Source organism: Rhamphochromis longiceps, linkage group LG19 (assembly GCF_057381845.1).
Source record: "Rhamphochromis longiceps isolate RC_006_pf linkage group LG19, R_longiceps_female_GT1.1, whole genome shotgun sequence".
Lineage (NCBI taxonomy): Eukaryota > Metazoa > Chordata > Actinopteri > Cichliformes > Cichlidae > Rhamphochromis > Rhamphochromis longiceps.
In genome coordinates, this window is record NC_140575.1 from 11,850,402 (window position 1) to 11,872,403 (window position 22,002).

General features: G+C 40.6%; 2 protein-coding genes and 1 pseudogene across 5 annotated transcripts in view; all 3 read left to right on the forward strand.

Moving 5' to 3' along the window:
* LOC146646321 (interferon-inducible GTPase 5-like) overlaps window positions 1-70 on the forward strand; it is a 3,006-nt gene extending 2,936 nt beyond the window's left edge. Inside the window, exon 3 of the mRNA XM_085391566.1 lies at window positions 1-70. This exon is cut by the window's left edge and continues 714 nt beyond it. The gene's annotated coding sequence lies outside the window, so the exon portion shown is untranslated.
* Window positions 71-3,962: 3,892 nt separating this feature from the next.
* Window positions 3,963-20,728, forward strand: LOC146646322 (nucleic acid dioxygenase ALKBH1-like; annotated as a pseudogene). The gene is made up of 7 exons (XR_014908736.1): window positions 3,963-4,223; window positions 14,985-15,161; window positions 15,640-15,748; window positions 16,254-16,416; window positions 17,353-17,436; window positions 17,569-17,762; window positions 17,840-20,728. The product of XR_014908736.1 is annotated as a nucleic acid dioxygenase ALKBH1-like (transcript).
* Window positions 5,091-9,967, forward strand: LOC146646323 (uncharacterized). 3 transcript variants are annotated; one of them, XM_085390946.1, is made up of 5 exons: window positions 5,091-5,268; window positions 7,121-7,217; window positions 7,591-7,701; window positions 8,150-8,316; window positions 8,650-9,967. In XM_085390946.1, the coding sequence occupies exons 2-5, from the start codon at window positions 7,128-7,130 to the stop codon at window positions 9,695-9,697; spliced, it is 1,416 nt and encodes a 471-aa protein (XP_085247072.1). In that variant the 5' UTR covers window positions 5,091-5,268; window positions 7,121-7,127; the 3' UTR covers window positions 9,698-9,967. The 3 variants fall into 3 exon arrangements, with proteins under 3 accessions (XP_085247072.1, XP_085247070.1, XP_085247071.1); XM_085390944.1 differs by lacking the exon at window positions 5,091-5,268 and adding an exon at window positions 6,407-6,852; XM_085390945.1 differs by lacking the exon at window positions 5,091-5,268 and adding an exon at window positions 6,407-6,669.
* Window positions 20,729-22,002: the final 1,274 nt, after the last annotated feature.

Sequence of the window (22,002 nt, forward strand, 5' to 3'; positions counted from 1 at the left end):
AACCAAATCATGTTGCAGCTGCATATTTGAGCCATTATCCTACTATAGCTGATAAATGTATCAGAGGCCTCATTTCTTCTCATCATCACATCAATACAGGAACAAATGTGATGTTATTATTCAGATAAAAGCTGCTAGAAGAGCTCTGTTCTAATCCGTTGTCTGATTTTGTGACATCATCACTTTTACAGATCAGGTGATGGGATAGTTACTCCAGAAACATCATCATCTGAACTTCTTTTGTTTGATTTACTTTGTTCAGTTCAGTTCAGTTCAGTTCATTTTTATTTCAAACATTTCAAACATGTGCCTTCACAATCATTACAAAATATCATTCCATTATTTGTTTGAAAAGGAGTAGGCTGAAGTATTTACTTATTTGTCCCTACCCCCTCAAGTTTTACCTCTCATTCATTTAATTTTTTTTTTGTCTTAAATTAAACAAACAACATATGAAACATATAAACATATGAAGTAAAACAAAACATAACATACATAAATCAAAAACAAGAAATTAGCAAGCCCCACCACAGTATAGTTTCTTTCATATGAAAAATACAGAATGTGTATATTTGCAGATACACAAGTTATGGAAAAACAACAAACCAAAACAAAACAAAAAAACAACCAAAAAAGAACCGCAACACCATTACCAGCAACATTACCATCCTGGGTTAACCCCGTTTTCTTCATTCTTATACTTATTTAAAATTAGGTTTTTATATTTTACTTTAAACTGTTTTATGTTTTGACTGTCTTTTATTTCTTCTGTTAGACTGTTCCATAATTTAACTCCTGAAATTGAGATTGACATAGTTCTTAAAGTTGTTCTAGCACTTTGTATTTTTAAATTCCATTTCCCTCTTAAGTTATACCCACCTTCTCTTTCTATGAACAATTTACAGATTTCTTTGGGAAGCAATTTATTTCTGACTTTATACATTATTTGCGCTGTTTTAAGCTTCACCAAGTCTTGGAATTTAATAGCTTGCATTTTGACAAAGAGTGCATTTGTATGGTCCCTGTACCCTACATTATTTATTAATCTAATGGCCCTTTTCTGTATTATAGTTATTGTTTGTGTGTTACTTTTGTATGTGTTTCCCCAGACCTCTACACAGTAGCTCATATATGGCAGTAGTAAAGCACAGTATAAAATGTGCAGTGCTTTCTGATCCAACATATGCTTTGCTTTTCCCAGGACGGCAATGCCCCGTGCCAATTTCCCCCGAACATAAGTAATGTGTGGCTTCCAACAGAGCTTGTGGTCAATGATCACCCCAAGAAATTTTATTTCATTTACTCTTTCTAAATATACATTGTCAACACATATTTCTACTTCGATGTTTTTCTTTTGGTTTCCAAACAACATAAATTTGGTTTTATCGAGATTCAATGATAATTTATTTATATCAAACCACTTCTTTAATATCGTTAATTCCTGTGTGATCATTTCCAAAACCTGTGGCAATTCCCCACCTGCACACAGTATATTTGTGTCATCTGCAAATATTACAAACTTTAAAATCTCCGATTTACTTTGTGATTAAACTATTTTTGATATCATATTCTAGCTTACAGCATATTAAATACTTTTAATGCAGAGTGTTTGATGATGAACAGACGTGTGTAGAACAGAAACTGCTCTGTGGTGTTTTTGTCCTGTTGACTATAGATTGTAATAAGAGTTCACTGCCCTCCGGTGGTCACTGTGAGGAACTACCACACAAATAATACTGATATGATTCCTAATGTTTATCAACGTTATACCTGCTTTTCATTAATAAATTGTTCTTGATAAACATTTTACCATTAATGTCATTATTTAAAAAGTGTTTTAAATTAAAGTTACTTTAAAGTTACAGGTGTCCACTGTGGTAAAAAACAACTTTTACCAGTTGCGTCAGATTTTCAAAGCAAAGCCGTTCCTTCCTTTAAAGGACCTTGAAAAGCTTATCCACGCATTTATTACATCCAGATTGGACTACTGTAACTCCCTCTACTTGGGCCTCCAACACTCTTCTCTTTGCCGGCTTCAGTTAATTCAAAATGCAGCTGTGCGTCTTTTAACAGGTACGAGAATCCATGAACACATAACTCCAATTTTAGCCAAATTACATTGGCTCCCTGTTAAATATCGCATAGATTTTAAAATTCTTTTGTTCACTTTTAAAATTCTAAATAATTTAGCACCCAGCTATCTCTCTGAACTACTCCACTTATACAATCCCAACAGAGCACTTAGATCGTCCAATCACAGGCTCCTAGCACAACCTAGGACTCGAATGAAGTCGAGAGGTGACCGGGCCTTTGCATCCGTGGCACCCAGACTCTGGAATAACCTCCCTGTTCATATTCGTACTGCCGAGTCTATCCAGTCTTTTAAATCACGTCTTAAAACTTATCTTTTTACTTTGGCTTTTGATTCTGTCTAGTTGGCTGGTCTAGCTTGTTGTGTTGTTACCTATTGTTTGTTGTCCTCTTTTATTGTTTGTTTTAACTGTCTCATGCTTTTACTGACTGTGAAGCACTATGGTCAACACTGTTGTTTTAATATGTGCTATATAAATAAATTTTGATTTGATTTGATTTAAAAAGGAGAGTTAATCAGCTCGTAGCATCTGTGAGTTGGACACAATATTACCTCTAAAAAGTCTTTCCTGCCCTTTGTGACATGGACCATAGGTCATGTCTCCGGTAGCGCAAAGTCTACGATGTCTCAAGTCCAGGGGTCGGCAACCCTGGGCAGGTGTGCTGGCACTCAGTGGTTCCCAAACTTTTTTTGCTAGGCCCCCCTTTGTTTTACAGGAAAAATGTTTGCGCGCCCCACCCCCGCATGTACCAACGCACACACACAAACACATCCTCCAACCACACACACCTATATTTTCCGGTTTATTTCACACCTCAAACATTTAGTAAACAATTAAGCAAATACAAGTAATCTGGAATAAATTACAGATAGTAATAAAATAAACTAACTCTTTTACGCTACGTCCGCACCTACACGGGTATTTTTGAAAACGCAGCTGTTTATGTGTATGGGCCTTTCATCCACACGTAAACGGCATTTCGAATCACCGAAAACTGAGATTTTTTTAAAACTCATTTTTTGCGTTTCCGTGTGGACGAGGAATACAGAGTTTGACAGGCAATGTCAAAGGTATGTGCCTTTTTTCACTTCACACTGTGCGCCACATTATTGTTTACATGAGATGAATTGCAGAATAGCAGATAGAGACAAAATACTGTTAATCTGACTGTCTGCAGGTTTTACATGCTTACACACACACGCAGTTACTGTCCCTCCAGTTAGAAAGGCAGAGGCGTCACGGTGTGATTATTTTACGTGTAGGTGTTTTTTTTCCCCTGTGTAATAATTTTTACTGCCTTACTTTCAGTTAATGTATTTTGTTTTGCACTATGCATATTTTATATGCCATTAGGTCATTTATTGTGAAAATTCTCATGTAGGAACGATTGTACTGCATGTTGGTTCCACCGGTGCACCTGAGGGAGATGCACGCTCATGTTGATGTGTGAGCATGGCAAGTTGAAGTTTTTTTTTTTGTTTGTTTTGTTTTTAATTTATTTACATTTTGCACACATTTACAATCTCTCATTGGTGCAACAACATCTTTAAATGTTGAGTAAGAAAACAAAAGAAATAGGAGAAGACTAACAGAAAAACAAAAAACAATATAAATATGCGTGAAGGCCATTCTTATGACATTTAACAATATCCTTTCCGTGAACACTTTAACATACATGCGGCTTACTTGGTACACCAAACGAAACACATTCATTAAAAGGATAGAAACTGGGTCCCATTTTCACATATCAAAGCAGCATCTTTACATGAATCCTTCAGTAATTCTAAAGATGACTAACTGTCCCTGAGACAGTTAAAATAAAGTTGGTTATTTCATGTTTCTGTGATAGATTCATGCTTAATTTAGTTCATTTATTTATAAGATAAGATGATAAAAGTGTAACATTAATTAAAAAACATGTCTAAAATATGTGATTACAAAATATGGGTTCGTTAAATATGTAAAGTGCTGTAAAGTTTGTATGAGGTAAAGTTTGTAATTGTCACATGACCAGAGTTTGGTTGAGAGCACAACCATGGCATTGTGGAGCTAGCATGGATACATGGCTACAGATGCATCTACAGCCTCAGCGTTAATGTTATTCTGCATGTTGTCCAAGAGGCGCACATGGTATGGTTTCATGTATATTATTTGTATAATGCTGCATATGTGTTCTACACTGGTAATGAGAGGACATTTTTATGATATCCATTATTGTGCATTTTTTCTGTTCTGCTTGCACAAGACTGTTTATGGACACTGATATGAGAGACTGATAAGCTCAAAACATTTAAGTTGTAAACTTTGTGTTTCTTCAGTTTTCACGGTGTCTGAAGACAATAAGAGTGAGAGAGAGAGAGAAATTAATTTCCGAAGACATCAGTATGATGCGTGGCCATTCTTTGTTGGACCCCTGTAGTTACAGTACTTACAATCAATATCAGACTCCACCAACCAAAAGGCTCTCAAAACAATATATGTATGTGAATTTTTGCGTGTATTCTTATAATTGTTACCTTTTTCTTTTACGCTTGGCTTTTTGTGTTCATGTTGTTGTTTTGTATACTTCATCTGTTCGTATGTTGTATACTCATTGTTTGTTAAATTGTCACGGTATGGCATGGCACACCGTGGAAGGAGTGGGGAAGGAGGACCCAGGCGCGGTGCTCGATGTATAGACAGTGTTTATTTACAGAGTGAAACAACGTAACAATAAATCCCCGTGTTCTCCCAGACTCCCGTGTCGTGTCTCCCGTGAATAGTCCGTGTTTCTGTGCTCTCTCCGCTCCCGTGTCAGCACCCCCCGGTGCTCGCTGCTCTCGTGTCTTCCACGCTGCTCCTGCGGGAAACAAAAGACGCAGCCGTCAGGACACATACAACTGCGGGCATGCACACACACTAACTCAATAACCAGGACGACTAACGTGGAGTCTCATGCAATGATCCCGCATCGGACGATCTGATTTCCTCGTGTCAGCATTGTTCCCACATCATCATAATTAATGTTGTTCCAGGTTCAACATGGCAAGTGACCAATCACCTTCTTGTGACGTCATTCCTTTGCGACTTCGAAATACCCGCCTTCGAGTATTTCGAAATACAAGTGAAGAAGCGAGAAACCGCCGCCTGTCCGCCGAATTTGAAGTCAATTTAGGATACTTTCCTTTAATAAACGGTAAGCATTATACATATGTTCCTCACTTGGCTTGCTGTTTGTTTGCTAGTGATAGGCTACTTGACGACAGCATTAGCTAACCAGTGTTCTCTAGACCAGCGTTCCCCAACTTTTTGGGTGTTTCGTGGTCCGGGGGTTGGGTCAGGCAAAATTGCAGTAGCTTCCCTGATCATTTTACAAACATAAGTGAAGAGAATCTGGACTAAAAGGCCTAGACTTATGGTTGTGTGCTGAATCTATGAATCAAACTATCACCTGGAAACATAATTAACTGGTCCATAGCTGTGAAACTGGACATGAGTTCTTGATTCTATGGAGATTAACAGTAATCCAGAAATTTACAAATTTGTCCTGGTACATCGCGTAAATGTTGTCCCCGGGACATCGCGTAAATGTTGTCCCCGGGACATCGCGTAAATGTTGTCCCCGGGACATCGCGTAAATGTTGTCCCCGGGACATCGCGTAAATGTTGTCCCCGGGACATCATGTTAAAGTTGCCAGAGACATACCATATGAAAGTTTAGCTTCTTTTAGCCCCTGTTTGATAGATATATATATATATCTTTTTTTTTTTTAATATTTACATTGTATTGCAAAAAAAACACCAAAACAAGTTAAAATGAATTAATGAATATTGACTAATTAAAACTTCGTTATTTTTCCACCAGAAATGGACGATATAATTAGAAGAAGTGTTCTGAATGACGAAAAAAAAAAAAAAGAACTGGAAAAGACACACAACTTTGTGTGCATGTGTCACAATGCCAGGAGGACCCATTCAGTGTTGTGTTAGAAAAATTGAACTCATTAACCCTTCATGGACATTATAAATGTTTAAATGTTGCCTCAGGTAAAGACAGGAAAAGAGACTATTACAAATTCAACTGCATCAGAGCTGGGGAAAAAAGTCGAAACAGCTACAGAGCAGTGGGCTGTAAGGCCTATGTTTCATTTAAAGTACTCAAATGTTGGAAAGACCACACAGTCATCGTGCAGCGTACATATGATAAGCATGATGGGCATGATCCTTCGGACCCAAAAGACGCACATTTCAACAATATTTCCAGTGATTTGAGGAGGAAGATTGAGGAACTGCTTTCCCTTGGAACTAAGCCAGCCATCATACTAACTGAATGTCGTAAATGGGCCAAAGAACATGGACACAGAGATCTTCACAACAGAGAGCATTTTGTCACACCACGTGACATTGACAGTGTTAGAACCTGCATGATGAGGAAGAAGCACTTTAACTGTGGAGACAGTCAAAGTGTACATACCTTACTTAATGGAAAACATCAAGAACATGTTCTCTTCTATCAACCATACACATCTGACCAAGAACTAATGATTGTTTTGCAGACACCTGTAATGAAATCAAACATGGAGAACTGTGCAAAACAGTTAGTATTTGTTGACACCACGCACTGCGTTAACCAGTATTCATTTCCCTTATTCACACTTGTTGTAAGAGATGATCATGGGCATGGAGTCCCTGTGGCCTATGCTATTGTCAGCAACGAAAGTCAGAAAACCCTGGAAACTGTTCTTGGAATAGTTTGTGAGCATTTCCCAACTTCCCTGAGGTTAAAAATACATTGACAGCTATTAATTTTGAAATAATTCCTTTTCAAAAAAGTTATAACATGCCAGAATCTAATGCTATAGCTGCAGCATGGGCTGCAAAAAACTTTCCTTTCCAGTTGTTAAAGTTATTCCTATAGGCTGTATGCAGTATTTTATATATCTACTTGTGAGTTGAAATGTTTAATTTGGCATTGAAGTGGTGCTTTGAGATAGCAAAAACATTTTCATACTGTTTAATCTCATTTAGTGTTTTCTTTTTTTCTGTAGAGCATTTATGGTTGACAAAGACTTTGCGGAAATAAATGCTTTGCAGAAGGTTTTTCCAGAGTCAGCTATCCTTCTATGCTGGTACCATGTCTTGCAGGTAAACCACATTGTTTTCTTTTCACGTTGTCTAAGATGCACCTGAAACACATTTTTACAACAGGGTCCTGTTGTTATGATTTGCCTCATTGTGATATTCACCTACTCAGGTTAATGAATATAAAGGGATAAAATGTTGAGTGACTTTGTCCATTCATTTAAGACCACAGTGCACTCATCTTCTGGTGGCTGCTTCTCAAAGCTCTTTTTGACATTTAAAAATATGTTTGCCTGGTTGATTTCTGTAATGCACAGGTCCTCTTGTCCAGTGAGTGACAAAGTTATTTTTGGACGTCAGCTTTCTTTTATGCTTTTTGTACAGCTGCTCCTCTGTCTCTCTCTCCAGATTAACTTTTTTTCTCTTACATTCACAGGCTGTTAATCGATGGCTTTCAAAATCAGAGTCCGGGGTCCATGGGCTTTCTAACACCCAAAAGAGAAATGAAATCATTTCTTTCTTTTGTAAGCTGAAAGCTTGCACATCTGTAAGTGTAATTTGTCTATTTCACATTTTGATTTCTTGATTACACTATGAGCATAATAACTTTAAGTTGCTAAAAGAAGTTACAGAGATATACAAAATAGATTTTTGAAACAATTTCTAAAACTGGCTTCTTATCTTGCTTATCAAAACAAGTACTTAAGCTGTGCAGACCATCATTGTGTCACCCACTGTGCAGTAGAACTTGTGAGTGGGATTCTTTCACAGACAGATGCTGAAACCAAATATGCTTATAGGTTTAGTGTTCCTTCTTAGCCATTGTAAGGGAAGAAATAATTGCTTCTTAATACAAAAACACGACATATTATTAATAACTTAAAATTCTTAATGTTATTCAATAAAAGGAAAAGGGCTTCAATACATAATATTAAAGATTTCAATAGGTCTGTTAAATGGATTGAAATATATTCTGTTGCATCCAATTCTCTTAGGAGGACGACTTTAAAGCCACATCAGCAGAGTTCTGCCAGACATTTAAGCAATACCCTTTGGTGTGCCAGTATTTTCAGAAGCACTGGGAAGGCATTGGCCACATGTGGTGTGACTACGGCCGTCGCTTCAGTCACGCTCGTTCTGAAACAAACAATGTGATTGAAAGGTATGATTTATTATTTTGACCTCATTCGATTGTATTGCTGAAAAAAAGATATTATGCTTTAGTCCAAGAGGCTAAACTGAGTAGGTTCTTCATGTCATTGCCAGAACAGGTTTTAGGCAAATCCTTTAAATTCTAGCAGCGTTTTTTATGTTATCACAACAAAAAACAGAGTAGGTGGATTTGCCTAAATCAGCTAAACCGGCACAGAGCATTCCTTTATAAAAGACGTGTGCAATAGGTATTCCAATTTTTTTTAAAAATAATACAGTCTTGATTAAAACTTTAAATTCCTTCAATTACAGTTACTAATCATTTCAAATAACTTTTGTTCAGATTTTTCCACCGCCTGAAATACCAGTTTTTATCTGGCTACACGAATAGGCGTCTAGATGATCTGATTGAAGTGCTCCTAGGGAAGGCCGACGACTACTTCTCAGTCATAAAAACCCTGCAAGATGTGGACCACATGAAAAACAGGTTTGCTGACACCTTGTCTCAAGTTTCAGACTCTGCTTCAAGACTGATGGAAAGTGGTTGGGCTCTTAAAATTACAGTCCAGAACAGCCATGGAGTTAATGCATATCAAGTCCCATCTGAGTCAAGAGAAGACATAGTGTATGATGTCTGCCCTGTTGAGTCCTACTGCAACTGTACATATGGCTTACGAGGACTTCTTTGCAAGCATCTAGTGTTACTTGCAAAATTAGCAGAGGTTGACAATGACATCTATCCAAACATGGAAACAGACATTTCTACCTTGGCAAGAATTGCAGTGAAAGAAAGGCATTACTTTGTACACTGTGAGGACTTGAAAGTGATAAAAATGCCAAGTTTGTTTGGAAATCTGTGTTTTTTTGCATCGGCTGAAACACTTCAGTGCACTTGTTGTACGTTCTCTCACTATAACACATGTGCTTGCCTGAAGGTGGCTTGTAGCCATTTTAAACAAATGAAAAACTCTCTGAAAAGTCCTCTATCAACTTTGAATGACACTCCTGTAGTTGAAAGCACAGACAAAAAATGCACAGAAGATGCGGTTGGAAAACTAAATGCTGTTTTAGACACAGTTAAACAGTGGGCATTCATTCCAGAGGGTATTACTGCAATGATAGATGAACTGCATACAAATGTCTTAAAAACAAAACAAGTAGGCAAAAGTATATGCCAGTACGAAATAAAGACGACAGATAATGCACGCAAAATTAGGCCATTGTATTCTAGCAAGAAACGTTCGGCCAGCATCGACATTCCAACAGTCTGTGAAAATGAATGTGAACAGTCGATAACCACTGAAAGAGAGACATCCTCTGGAGAAAATGAAAACCTTTTGGAATACAAAACAAAAAAGAGAAGAGTTAAAGCTAAGTATATGCACAAGTAGACTTTTGTGTGACATTTCAAAGGGACTGCATCCATTACTTCTGTTTATTGAAACCTAAAGCTGAATAGCTGTCTTAACTTTCTGCCAAGGAACAGATGAAAAGAAATTGTTTGCTCTCTCAAGCAGTTGTTATTTATGTGTGTTATTCATTACTTTGGCTTGGTTGCTGTTTTTGATACAAATTCATCTGTGCCCATTGTAATATTTTCATATGTTACTATTTTTATATTGCTATGCATTATAAATAAAGGATTACTTATTACTATTAAAGGTCTGCATTTGTAATTGTTGGTATTATTTATAAAATATGCGCTCTTAAGTTTTTTGCTCCATAAAACGATACCTGTCACTTTTTGGACATAGAGTATCAGCTGTTGAGAACCCCCAGCTCATACAAAATAGAAGTAAAAGGTTTCAACATCCAGCCTTTTTATGATTAAATACAAAGTGTAATAACAGAGTTATTGGGGTGTGATTTTGTTAATAGTTAGTCTTAAGTATAAGTTTAATAGTAATGAGTAAAAATATAGCCAGAATAATGGAATGAGACTAACACCTGACCTCACACTGAGATTTGGTATGAAGTGGCATGTTTGTGCTAATGCTGACATTGGGGCTCAGAGTTCCTCTGTGTGTATATATTTGTGAACGTTAACTTGGCTAATGTCCAAGGGTTTGACTGCTTTCCTGTTGGATTGTATCACAAAGAACAGGGATAAGAGCACCAGTGGCCGTGCACACCCTCATCTCTCTCCTTCACCCGATCATTAGTGTTGGAAACCGGCATTAGCTCAGAGTAGATTAGACTTCAGTATAGTGCAAGTGATTTGATTTTATGATTATTTGATTCAGTTTTTTCTGTGTTCAAGCTCAATTACTTTAATAAAATGTGGAATTCAAACAAATAAACAAACAAACTGTGGACATTACCCTTTTAAACCTTTCTGAAACAAGACAGGTAAAAACCAGTGTATAAAAGTTTACATAGGTATAAATAGCTCTAACACTTTACTCCAGCCTGGCGTCCACACATGTGGACATCACATTTTGGGTTATTTAGACCAAAATACTAAATCTTGATCAACAAGCGCCTGATATACAGTTACGAGGACATTATACTGCAACTGTTCTATCGAAATTTCAAATGAATGTCCTCATGTGGCTCTCATTTTTCTCAGAAACAAAAATTAGGTAAAAAAAAAACAAAACCTGGTAATTCTTTCTTTTTACATTCATCGGGTTCCAATCGGCCCAAATATCAAAGAGAAATTAAAAATGCATGCCATGGAAGATTTCGGGTCTTAGGGGGTTAAAATGACCAGACCCCCTCCGGCCTGTTTTCCAGGCCACTAAATTAAACCCAGTCAATTACCAATTGAACAGAATAAAAACCTACGAGGTCCACTAATAGTCCAAAAGTCCAAATCTTTAATAGAAAAGACAGGCAGAACTCAAACAATAATCCAAACGAGGAGCATATATACACACTGGAAAGTAAATAATTATAAGTTATTAAATCAGACTAACTAAATACAGTAAAACTAATAAGGGAAGACGAACACACGGGAAATAAAAATAACAGTGTAAACATACCAAAACTCAAAATAAAACAGGAAAGCTACTACAAACCGAGTGTGACACAATTACATTCATATTGAAACATCTGTGATAATTTTCTTTCTTTGTAGCATTTTTAAGATGTGTGTTAGAACAGTCATTATGCTGTTTGGATTAGGAACCAATCATTTTTGCCAAATAGTTAACACAAACTTAGAACAACAATGAACAATTTTCAAGATTCTGATTTACAGAACAAACAAAAGTCACAAAAGGTTTCATTATTTAAGAGACAAGATCAAGTTTTTCACACAGGAATGAAATGACAGAATCCAGTGCAGCGGGGCCAAAGGTGTGTGTCAGCAAACTGAAGGTTGAGGAATCAGTCAGTTCCTGTTTAAGGTTGTGTTGGATTTTGAGAAGAGTCTGTCTGTTATTAGAAAGTAAGATTAACAATGTTACACCAATAACCCAAATACAGGGAAATGACAAATAATACCAAAAAAATACAACTTTCATACTGTTTTACTAACTTACTTTGTCATATCAGCACTTGAATGGTCGATGCCTTTACAGACCATGTCTGTTGTGACATCTCAGGCCAATCTTCCGGCAAACCCGAGGGCTAGCTCCCCAGCCTCCTCTTCACTCAGAACACTAAACACTGTTACTTTAGTTTTGGCCTTCTTAGGCCTGTCAAGAATCATTGCGGGCAGTTTGGCTTTACGGCCCTAAAAAAGAAAAAGTGCAAACACCAAAAGAGCAGAGAGAGACACACACACGCGCACAAAGTTAAATGCTTTTGTTTACATGGTGTAATTGTGTATATGTTGCAGCAAATGCACAACTTCCAGCCACATTGTCACTTCATTGATACGAGTAACCCGGATTTATTTCAGGTGACATCAAAATCACGAAATGTATACCTACCCCAATCAAACCTCTGAAAACATGAACTGACATGTTCTCTGCGTTGATTCTGCGCTTGATCTCGTCTTCTGTTATTGTGTAGGTTTTCTTTTTTGGTACAGATAAGCGACCATGCACTCTGTAAACTGTACTAGTTCCTTCTGAATCAGTTTGAAATTCTGCATCTGCATCGATCCTGTCAACATCATCAGCAGCAGCATTATCTGTACTCAGACTTGTGCTGTATACTTCTGCTTCTTTTTCGTTGTCTTCAGTCTGTGTACCTTCATCTCTTTCAGTCTGTGTACCTTCATCTCTGACTGTCAGTCTTCCTATCTCACTGTTACTTGTCGATTTGCTGCAGATGTTCTCTCCCTTAGGAACTTTTCCTTTGTCATTCGCTGCCTGATGCTTTCCCTGATGACATTCTTCACTGGCTACTTCTATTGCTCCTCCTGTATAGCCACCTACTATGCTGCACAACTCCTTTCCCTCTGCTGTGCTGTTACATAAAGAAGAATGATATAAACAGCACTATATCAAAATCCCCACAATACGACACAGTTATGTCTAAAATAGTTTTGTGTAAAAACTGGATCTTGAAACGTCCACTTTAATTACACAGTCCTGGTGTGCAAAGGCAAAATTACGAAAACATTTTTCACTTTAAACATTGTTTAGTTATATTGTGACTTACTCTCACAGAAGATACAGATGCCACAACCAGACTTTGAACAACACACGTGCAAGAAGAAGAAGAAGAAGAAGAAGAAGAAGAAGAAGAAGAAGAAGAAGAAGAAGAAGAAGAAATAAACAAACAAAAAACAAATGAACAAAGTCCATTATATAAACAATCTATATGGCTAAGGTGGAATTACCCTGTGGAAACAAGAATTTTTCATTTTAGAGCATTTTGAATCGTTAGAAGATTAAGTCAATTATGGACAATTTCAAAGGGCCATTACTATGAAAGGCAAAATCAGACTGACTTGATATTGATATGGTATCACTGTAAAAAGACTGTGGTTGGAAAGTGTTGATATAAAGTTCAAATAGTATTTGGAAATACGACTTTTGCTTTTAAGAGCATTATTAAGTCATTGAAAGAGTAGTTCAAAAATGAAGATTCACAGGGCTTTTACTTTGAAATCCAAAATAAGATGGCCTTGATAGTGACAGGGCACAATTAGGGTACAAGGCTGTGTCATATAGATCTAACATTAGAGTTTGTAAAAAAAAAATAAGCCTAAATTATATGTTATTATGTTCTTAACATATCTGTTAATTCACTCGAAGTTGGCTTTTATTTTGAAATCCGGTTTCCACATCCATTCCCGTAATACTTTGAATACACAGGGAACGTAAAACAAACTGGAGGCTGGCTTGACTGCAAGTCTCGAATTGGAGGCTGGCTTGACACAAGTATTTACGCGATGTCCCAGGGACAACATTTACGCGATGTCCCAGGGACAACATTTACGCGATGTCCCAGGGACAACATTTACGCGATGTCCCTGGGACAACATTTACGCGATGTCCCTGGGACAACATTTACGCGATGTACCAGGACAAATTTGTAAATTTCTGGATTACTGTTAATCTCCATAGAATCAAGAACTCATGTCCAGTTTCACAGCTATGGACCAGTTAATTATGTTTCCAGGTGATAGTTTGATTCATAGATTCAGCACACAACCATAAGTCTAGGCCTTTTAGTCCAGATTCTCTTCACTTATGTTTGTAAAATGATCAGGGAAGCTACTGCAATTTTGCCTGACCCAACCCCCGGACCACGAAACACCCAAAAAGTTGGGGAACGCTGGTCTAGAGAACACTGGTTAGCTAATGCTGTCGTCAAGTAGCCTATCACTAGCAAACAAACAGCAAGCCAAGTGAGGAACATATGTATAATGCTTACCGTTTATTAAAGGAAAGTATCCTAAATTGACTTCAAATTCGGCGGACAGGCGGCGGTTTCTCGCTTCTTCACTTGTATTTCGAAATACTCGAAGGCGGGTATTTCGAAGTCGCAAAGGAATGACGTCACAAGAAGGTGATTGGTCACTTGCCATGTTGAACCTGGAACAACATTAATTATGATGATGTGGGAACAATGCTGACACGAGGAAATCAGATCGTCCTCCCGCATCGGTGGGAGCTCCAAGACTCTCCTAAGTAGCTCCCCCGACGAGCCCTGATCAGCGGCAGGTGTGTGGCTTCGGGCATCTACAATCATGGAGGAGAGCAGCAGCAACACTAAAATACATATAATAATAACAATAATAATATAATTCATAACTGCTCAGGGATCCTGGGTTGCTCAGACCCAGGACCCTGACATAAATAAAGTTAAAAAAAAACCAAAAAAAAAAAAAAACCCCTTCTTGCCATGTTGCTCCCTCTGACCTGTGACGTAATGGTGCGTTCAGGGCCAGCTGGGACCTGAGAGCGATTAAACAGCGTCTGATTGGTGGGTGCAGGAGTTTAAATATGTGAATTCTTTCAAGCCTAACTTTGAGCAAATTTATTTTTCAGAGTTGGTTGTTCTTCCGTTTTTCTCTCAAATCCTTTTAACCAATATTTCGATGTGTCTGCATTTTATTTGTAATCTGTTTCTTATTCCTGATCAAGGCTCTGAATAAAATCATTTTTAAGAAAAAATTATTTCCGAGGTTCAGTAAATGCAGCTTCGATCACGTGATTGAGCACCGTGACCCGCGTGCACAGTGACATTGAAACATGTTACAGTTTGTCTCTCCCCGCTCGCGCTGTTAACTGTTTAAAACTCTGTTTGTTTGTTTTGTTCTTTCATTTTTGTTAGTTTTTACTTCCGGAGCAGGGCATGCAAGACAGTGACGTCATGGCTAAGATGGCAGCCTCCATGGTGGAGGGTGGAGAGGATTCGTTTCGGAAGATATTCAAGTTTTACAGGAGAAGGAACCCCCCGCCGGACCTTAGCGACGTCATCGACTTTTCCATGTGTGCGCCCGGTGAACAGGTGAGAGCAAAGCGCGCTCCCGGCGTTTAGCAGCCATCTTTCTCCTTGTTCTTTTTCATGGGTCAGTTTGAAGTTTGACTTCTCTGACCAACAAAGTGAACAGTTCCACAGGTTACCTCCATCTGCCCTCACCTGTCCACTTTCATTTCTGATCTGGTTTTCGTGTAAATCAAACTCACCTGGATCGATCATTTCATCGATCATACCGATAACTGTGTGTCACAGCGGGAAGTTAGAAGGTGGTCGAAGCAGCAGACAGGTGTGAGGGTCAGAGTTCAAACACGAACAGTCTGAATCTGCAGATCACCTGAATCCACCTGACTGACGTCACAGTGGACTGGGTGTCACCTGACTGGTTCAGGTCTGCTGAAGAACAGGTGCAGACAGCACCTGAGCGAAAATGATTTTACAACCCTGACGTCTGCTAATGATGTGTGTGTGTGTGTGTGTGTGTGTGTGTGTGTGTGTGTGTGTGTAGATTGTTCCAGTTAACCTCGACGCCGCCGCGGTGAGCGATGTGGAAGCCACTAGAGTCGGATTACAGCCCGTCAGAGAGTGGCGAGCCTTCGGCCTGCGAGGACACCCAGGTACACGCTCACGTCAGAGTTTAAATAAAGTTTGGATGCGTGCGGTCTGGTTCAATTCAGTCCGGCTGTAAAGAACCAAATAACAGCGACAGTTGCCTCGCGGCGCCTCGTACTGTGAGGTAAAGCGTAGGGAGAAGCCGGCTCTGAGGCAGGTTACTGAGAGTTGGTCTCATTTTTCCATGTTTCAGGAACTGAAGTGTTTTTAGTTTAGCTCAGTAGAATGGTCTCGACTGTAATGGACAGTTCTGATTGGCTGTCCACTGGGAACGTAATGTCAGCATCGTCTTCATCCAGCGAGGACTCGCTGGATGAAGACGATGCTCTGCATTCACTCTGCTGTGGCCTGCTGCTGAACACACGAGCTGCTTTATGTCTTTGTTACCGGCTTCAGATGAAGCCGGTAACAAATGCTTCATCTGAAGATGGCCCATGAACTGGACCGAGTTTAGTGCTCTGGGTGCACGATGATGATGATGATGATGATTCTGCGCTCTTCCTCATCCAGGGTTCATCTTCATCTCCGATCCGTTCCTGCGCGGCACGCAGCCGTTCTGGCTCCAACAGTGTCTGAAGATTTACCCTCAGAAACCAAACATCTGCAACCTGGACAAGCACATGTCCCCCTTAGAGACTCAGGACATCTGGGGACAGAGTGTGCACAGCCTGAGGTGAGACTCACAGGTGTGTACAGGTACGTGCTGCACAGGTCACAGCAGGAGGAGCTCGACCTCCCGATGAAGGTAAACAGTCTACTACCAGCAGGGGTCACTGCGACACCACCACAGCCACCAGCTGCTCAGGTGTATCTGCGCCTGGTCATGTGTGCGTGTTTGGAGGTGGCGGTCTGAGCATGGCTAAAGACCATCAGAGCTCTGAGTTTACAGCTGATTTTCAAACCGTTTCGCTTCTTCCAAATCCTCAAATTATGCAAATGACCCAGTTTAAAATGCCGCTTTTTCTCCCCCAACATTCCTCTAACATTCCTCTGATCTTCCCCCAATGTTCCTCGAACATTTCTCCAATGTTCCTCAGATTTTTCCCAAATGTTCCTCTGATGTTCCCCCGACAATTCTGACATTCGCCTGACGTTCCGCTGATGTTGACAGGAGCGCAGATTGTTTCTTTAACCTGATGTTCGTATTGCCATCGTTGGTGTCGAGCAGCTGCTTTTTGTGACCTTCTGCTGTGAAAGCTGAGAGTGAAGTGAAAAAGTGAGGAAGGGTTAGTGTTTATGAGAGTGCAAACAAAACCTCGGAGCCTGTGTTTCCTATTTTATGCAAGAAAAAGCAACTCAAGTATTTAATTACTGAAAATCCTCGACTGCTGCAGTGTCTAATGAATTCAGTGCCACCAGGTGGCGCTGTTTTAAAGTCTGCTGTTGTTTGCAGGTTTGGGGAGCTCAGCTGCTGTCGGATCTTTGAACAAACTGTGTGCCCTCGTCTTCCTCTTTAACCTATTTCATCAGCATACTTTACTGATCCCTAAGGAAATTATGTGGTTACAGTTGCTCCAGTACAGTAACAGACCAGACTATTTAACAATGCGATATGTTCCAGATCTACAGATTTAAGAAATAACACAACATGTAAAACTTTGATCCGCAGATCTTCTGCGGCTGGAAAACGAGAACTCTCCTGGAGAGGCTGCGCTGGGTCACGCTGGGCTATCATTACAACTGGGACACAAAGGTGAGCATCTGCTTCACCTCTTCGCTGCTGCTCCTCCAGCAGCACAGGCGGGGACGGTTTCAGAGCAAACGTTTGCCACGGTCTGTTGTGGCGCCCTTTCTCTTCATCTCACTCCTCCCCTCCTGTTTGCAGACGTACTCTCCCAGCAGTCACACTCCTTTCCCACGTGACCTCCACCTCCTCTCCGCTCACGTGACAGCTGCCTGCGGCTTCCCTGGCTTTATCTCGGAAGCGGGAATCCTCAACTATTACCGATCAGACTCTTCTCTGGGAATCCACGTGGACGAGTCGGAGCTGGACCACACTCGACCGCTGCTGTCGTTTAGGTGGGACGCTTGTTTTTTCACCGTCGTTATGCGAAGGACATGTTTGAATTCCCTGTTTTTCCGTGTTGTCTTTACAGTTTTGGTCAGTCAGCCATCTTTCTCCTGGGCGGCCCCCACAGACAGGACCCCCCCACAGCCATGCTCATGAACAGTGGGGACGTGATGGTGATGTCAGGGCCCAGCCGCCTTCTGTACCACGCAGTCCCACGAATCCTCCCCGCACCTCCGGGGCGTCTGGCATTAGAGACGGGGGGAAGCATCCAGACCCCCCCACCACAGGAAGGCTCCGTGGTGGAGCCGGTGTCCGAGGAGGAATGGGCTGTCTGCTCCAGGTACATCCAGAGCTCCAGAGTGAATGTGACTGTCAGACAGGTGCTGGCACCTGCACAGAAATTTCCAGAAACTCCCCGTTCTCACCAAACCACAGACACTGGACAGACGGACGGATACGATGATGGAGAGAGCGGAAAGAGGAAGAGGAGCAGCAGTGACTCTCCTTATGCTGCAGAGACTCATTGAGGGGACTTACAGCACGGGCCTCCATGAAGGACGGCTTCTGCTTGGTTACTGGGTTTATTTGTTAAAGGATTTATGTGGGTCAGTGTGTAGATGCTGCCAGAGACGGGACGAGACCCGATCTAAAGATGAACTCTTGGGAGTCGGTGCTAATCTGGATCTGTTAATCTGTTAAAATGATTGTTTAACGATTGTGTGAATACAGTCCATGATTCAGTGAGCAGTAGTCATGAAGAAAGAAGATATAATCCAGTACCCAGATCGAGCTCTATGTATGTATGCAATGTTGCCTCTAAGCTGTGCACGTGCGCACTGCTGGCACGTCTCTGCACACAGAACATCTGCGTTGCACACAAAAAAAATCTAACCTGAATTGAAATTAAAACTTTAACAATTCTGTTTTGCAGTGTGAGTCAGTGACTGGCTGCTCCCATATGGGATCAGAACGATGCCACCGTATCCCATAGTCCAGCCAATGATGCGATTCACATTCGTATATACGCAGCTAACCAACGTGGTTGACAGGCTATGACACGTTAATGACAACGTGTACAACCATTGGAGACGTGAGCAGGACAGACGTGAGCAGGACAGACGGAACAACTGATGGGAAAAGTGTGGACTTTATATCAGTTTTTAAGTTGTGTTGATCGTTGTTTATATTTACTGCAGGAAGAAACGGTAAAAACATTGTTTTATAAGGAAACGCTCGAAAGCCTGTGAGCAAAAACAAAACCAAAAACACCCTCACTGTGAGAGATTTGCGCCATAATCAGTGTGTAGTGTAGTCAATAGTTTTGTTGTGTGTGTCAGAACAATGATGCAGAACAGCTGATTGAGCTGTAAATAGTTTGAAACACCTTTAAAAAGAAAATAGCTGCAAACAAAAATAGCTGAATTACTTTTTTTAAGTATTTATTCTTCTTCTTCTTTTTTTTTAAATACAAGATGTGATATATATATATTGATGTTCATGTCGATATCAGCTGGATAGTGTAGTGGTAAGACTCTATACCTTTAGAGTGAGAGTCACAAGTTCAAGTCCTGCTTGAGCCTCTGCATCCATCTCTCATGGTGATGAGGTATAACACATGTGCTACGGCAAGGAGGAGTCAGGACGCCAAGACAGGGGGGATATCGTCCTCCCCGAGGTCGGTCAACATCAGGAAGAAGCAACATTTAGCTTAGAATGTGAGGTTTGTTGAGGGAGAGAGATCAAGTACTGAGAGTTCAAGAGTGGCATCCTTTACTCGAAAGCTAACAGCGGGCTAAGATAATCAAAGTACTCCTGTGTAGGATGTTCAACACCGGAAGGTTGCCAGTTCGATCCCCTGGTCGTTGTGTCCTTGGGCAAGACACTTCACCTACCGCCTACTGGTGTTTGTGGTGTAATTGCATTGTACAGTAGATGTTAATGCAGCCGGTCAGTGTAGTTAGGCTGATGGCAGCTAGAGGGCGGGACCGGTGTGTTTTTGTATAGAATGTGTTGTAATGCAGCGTTGTTCCAACTGCTGGTTTAACGTGGGTTGCGGTCAATGTCAACCTTAGATCCAGCACAGAGGACAGAGACGAGACTATAGGGCTTTGGAGTTGACGTCACGCCGCAATGCATTGTGGGAGCGCAGCTCCATTTTCGGGGTCTACGAATCAAAACAAACACACTGTGTTGTGAACGACGACGACAAGAAACATGCTTAAAAGCAGCTCAAAAGAAAACGGAACGGAACACATAGAGTGCATCGCAAATCTGGACCCATATGAAACACGGCAGTGGAGTAAAGACCCAGATGACTTACCGCCACTGTCCTACCCCGATAGCTTCACGTATCTTGTTTGTGGAGTAAGCGCTTACACAGCGAACCAGTTTCGTAATTACAAGTCACTGGAGGCGCACATCCAATTTACAAATGGCTGGGTGCAAGATTTGGCTATTTTCAAGCCGCCAAACTCTGAGTACGTCGTCAAAGTAAGTCAGCTGGAGTGCATCGAGTGAAATAGCCATTTTCCACCCCCCACCATAATTAATGTTATACATTTATCATTGAACTGCTAAAATATCGTTATCATATTATATGCCCGTAATTGTAAAGTACATGCAAATTAACACTTTGATAATCGGGCAAATTATTAACGCCAATTTGTGTCCTTCCTGTCTCATTTCATTTATTGTCTTTACATCAACCAATCAAGTCACTCCATTCGATGTTTGATCGCAATTTCTATAACTTCCGAGACCACCAACGATGATATTATTCAGCTATAAAGTGTGATGTGAACATATTTAGAACTTACCGGAATGAAAATGTCTTGAGCACACCAACTGATATCTGGAGACGTAACAGAACTTGTGTTGGATTATGTGTCCACAGGTGTTTGTACTTTGTGTCTCAATAAAATGACGGTAAAAGGCCCCGCCCACATCCTATACGTGTCTTACCATGCAATGACTCTGTGAATGGACTGGAGAGGGGTTGTGGTAGAGTCCTCCGTCAGGAATGAGATGTATGTGTCGACTTTTTATTCTCCCTCAAAAGTATTATGCCATAAATGCTGCACAGGGCAGCTCTGCTAACAGGTTATGGGCCCAGACAGCAGTAAAGAGGAGGTCCTGTAACTGCCAAAGGAAGGGCAGCGTTTCCTGTAACCGCAAGTTACCGGCAGGTGTTAAAAGTTTGGCACGATTAAGTGAGTAAGCGATTTTGTGCATCATGAGCAGACGCACGGCAGAGTCGGGTAGTCGATATTCCCGTTTGCAGTTTGATGGAGATGAAAGGAAATATGAGATATGGGAAACGAAGTTCCTTGGTCATCTCAGACTACAAGGTTTGAAAGATGTCATCTTGAAGGTTGAGGGTGATGAAGAAGCCGAAGGTGAAGATGATGACAAAAATGCAGAAGCATATGCAGAGTTGATACACTTTCTAGATGACAAAAGTTTATCATTAGTTATGAGAGATGCAGTTGATGACGGACGGAAAGCTCTAAGAATCTTGAGAGGTCATTATGCAGGAGTGGGCAAGCCACGGATTATAAGTCTGTACACCGAACTTACTTCTCTCACAAATGAAAGGAATGAAAGTGTGACGGACTATATTATCTGAGCAGAAGCAATTATCACAGCGTTGAAAAATGTGGGTGAGCAATTAACTGATGGACTTCTGATCGCAATGATAATGAAAGGACTACCAGAGACATTTAAACCCCTGATCGTGCACGTTACACAGAGCGAAGCAAAAATCACATTCTCAGAGTTTAAAGTAAAACTCAGAAGTTATGAAGAAACCGAGAGAATGCGTGCGGCTGTAACAGATGACAACGTAATGAGGACAAAAGTGCAATTAGACCAGGATTCTACTTTATGGCGAGCAGACGACCGAAGATCAAAGAATAATGAGATTGTGTGTTTTAAATGTGGACTAAAGGGACACACTGCAAGAACGTGCCGATCCAGAGTATGGTGCAGTTTTTGCCGGAGTAGTACACACAAAGATGCGACCTGTAGAAGGAAGCTGAGACGGGATGAAGCGAGAGGGGTTGTGGAGAAGGACTACGCGTTCAAGACGGGCTCCGAACCCCAGAGGGTCCCGGATGGCGGCCAGGAGATGCTGAACAATCAGCTACTGGTGGATACGGGAGCGACGTCACATATCTTTACGAAGCTCGAGAGTTTTAAGACTTTTGATGATACATTTCGACCCGAGGCTCATTGTGTAGAGTTGGCTGA

Coding starts and splice junctions, on each gene's coding strand:
- LOC146646323 (XM_085390944.1), top strand. CDS start 6,497: ATGATGAGGAAGAAGCACTTTAACTGTGGAGACAGTCAAAGTGTACAT. Junction 6,853..7,120: donor CATTTCCCAACTTCCCTGAG/GTTAAAAATACA, acceptor TTTTTTCTGTAG/AGCATTTATGGTTGACAAAG. Junction 7,218..7,590: donor GCTGGTACCATGTCTTGCAG/GTAAACCACATT, acceptor TTACATTCACAG/GCTGTTAATCGATGGCTTTC.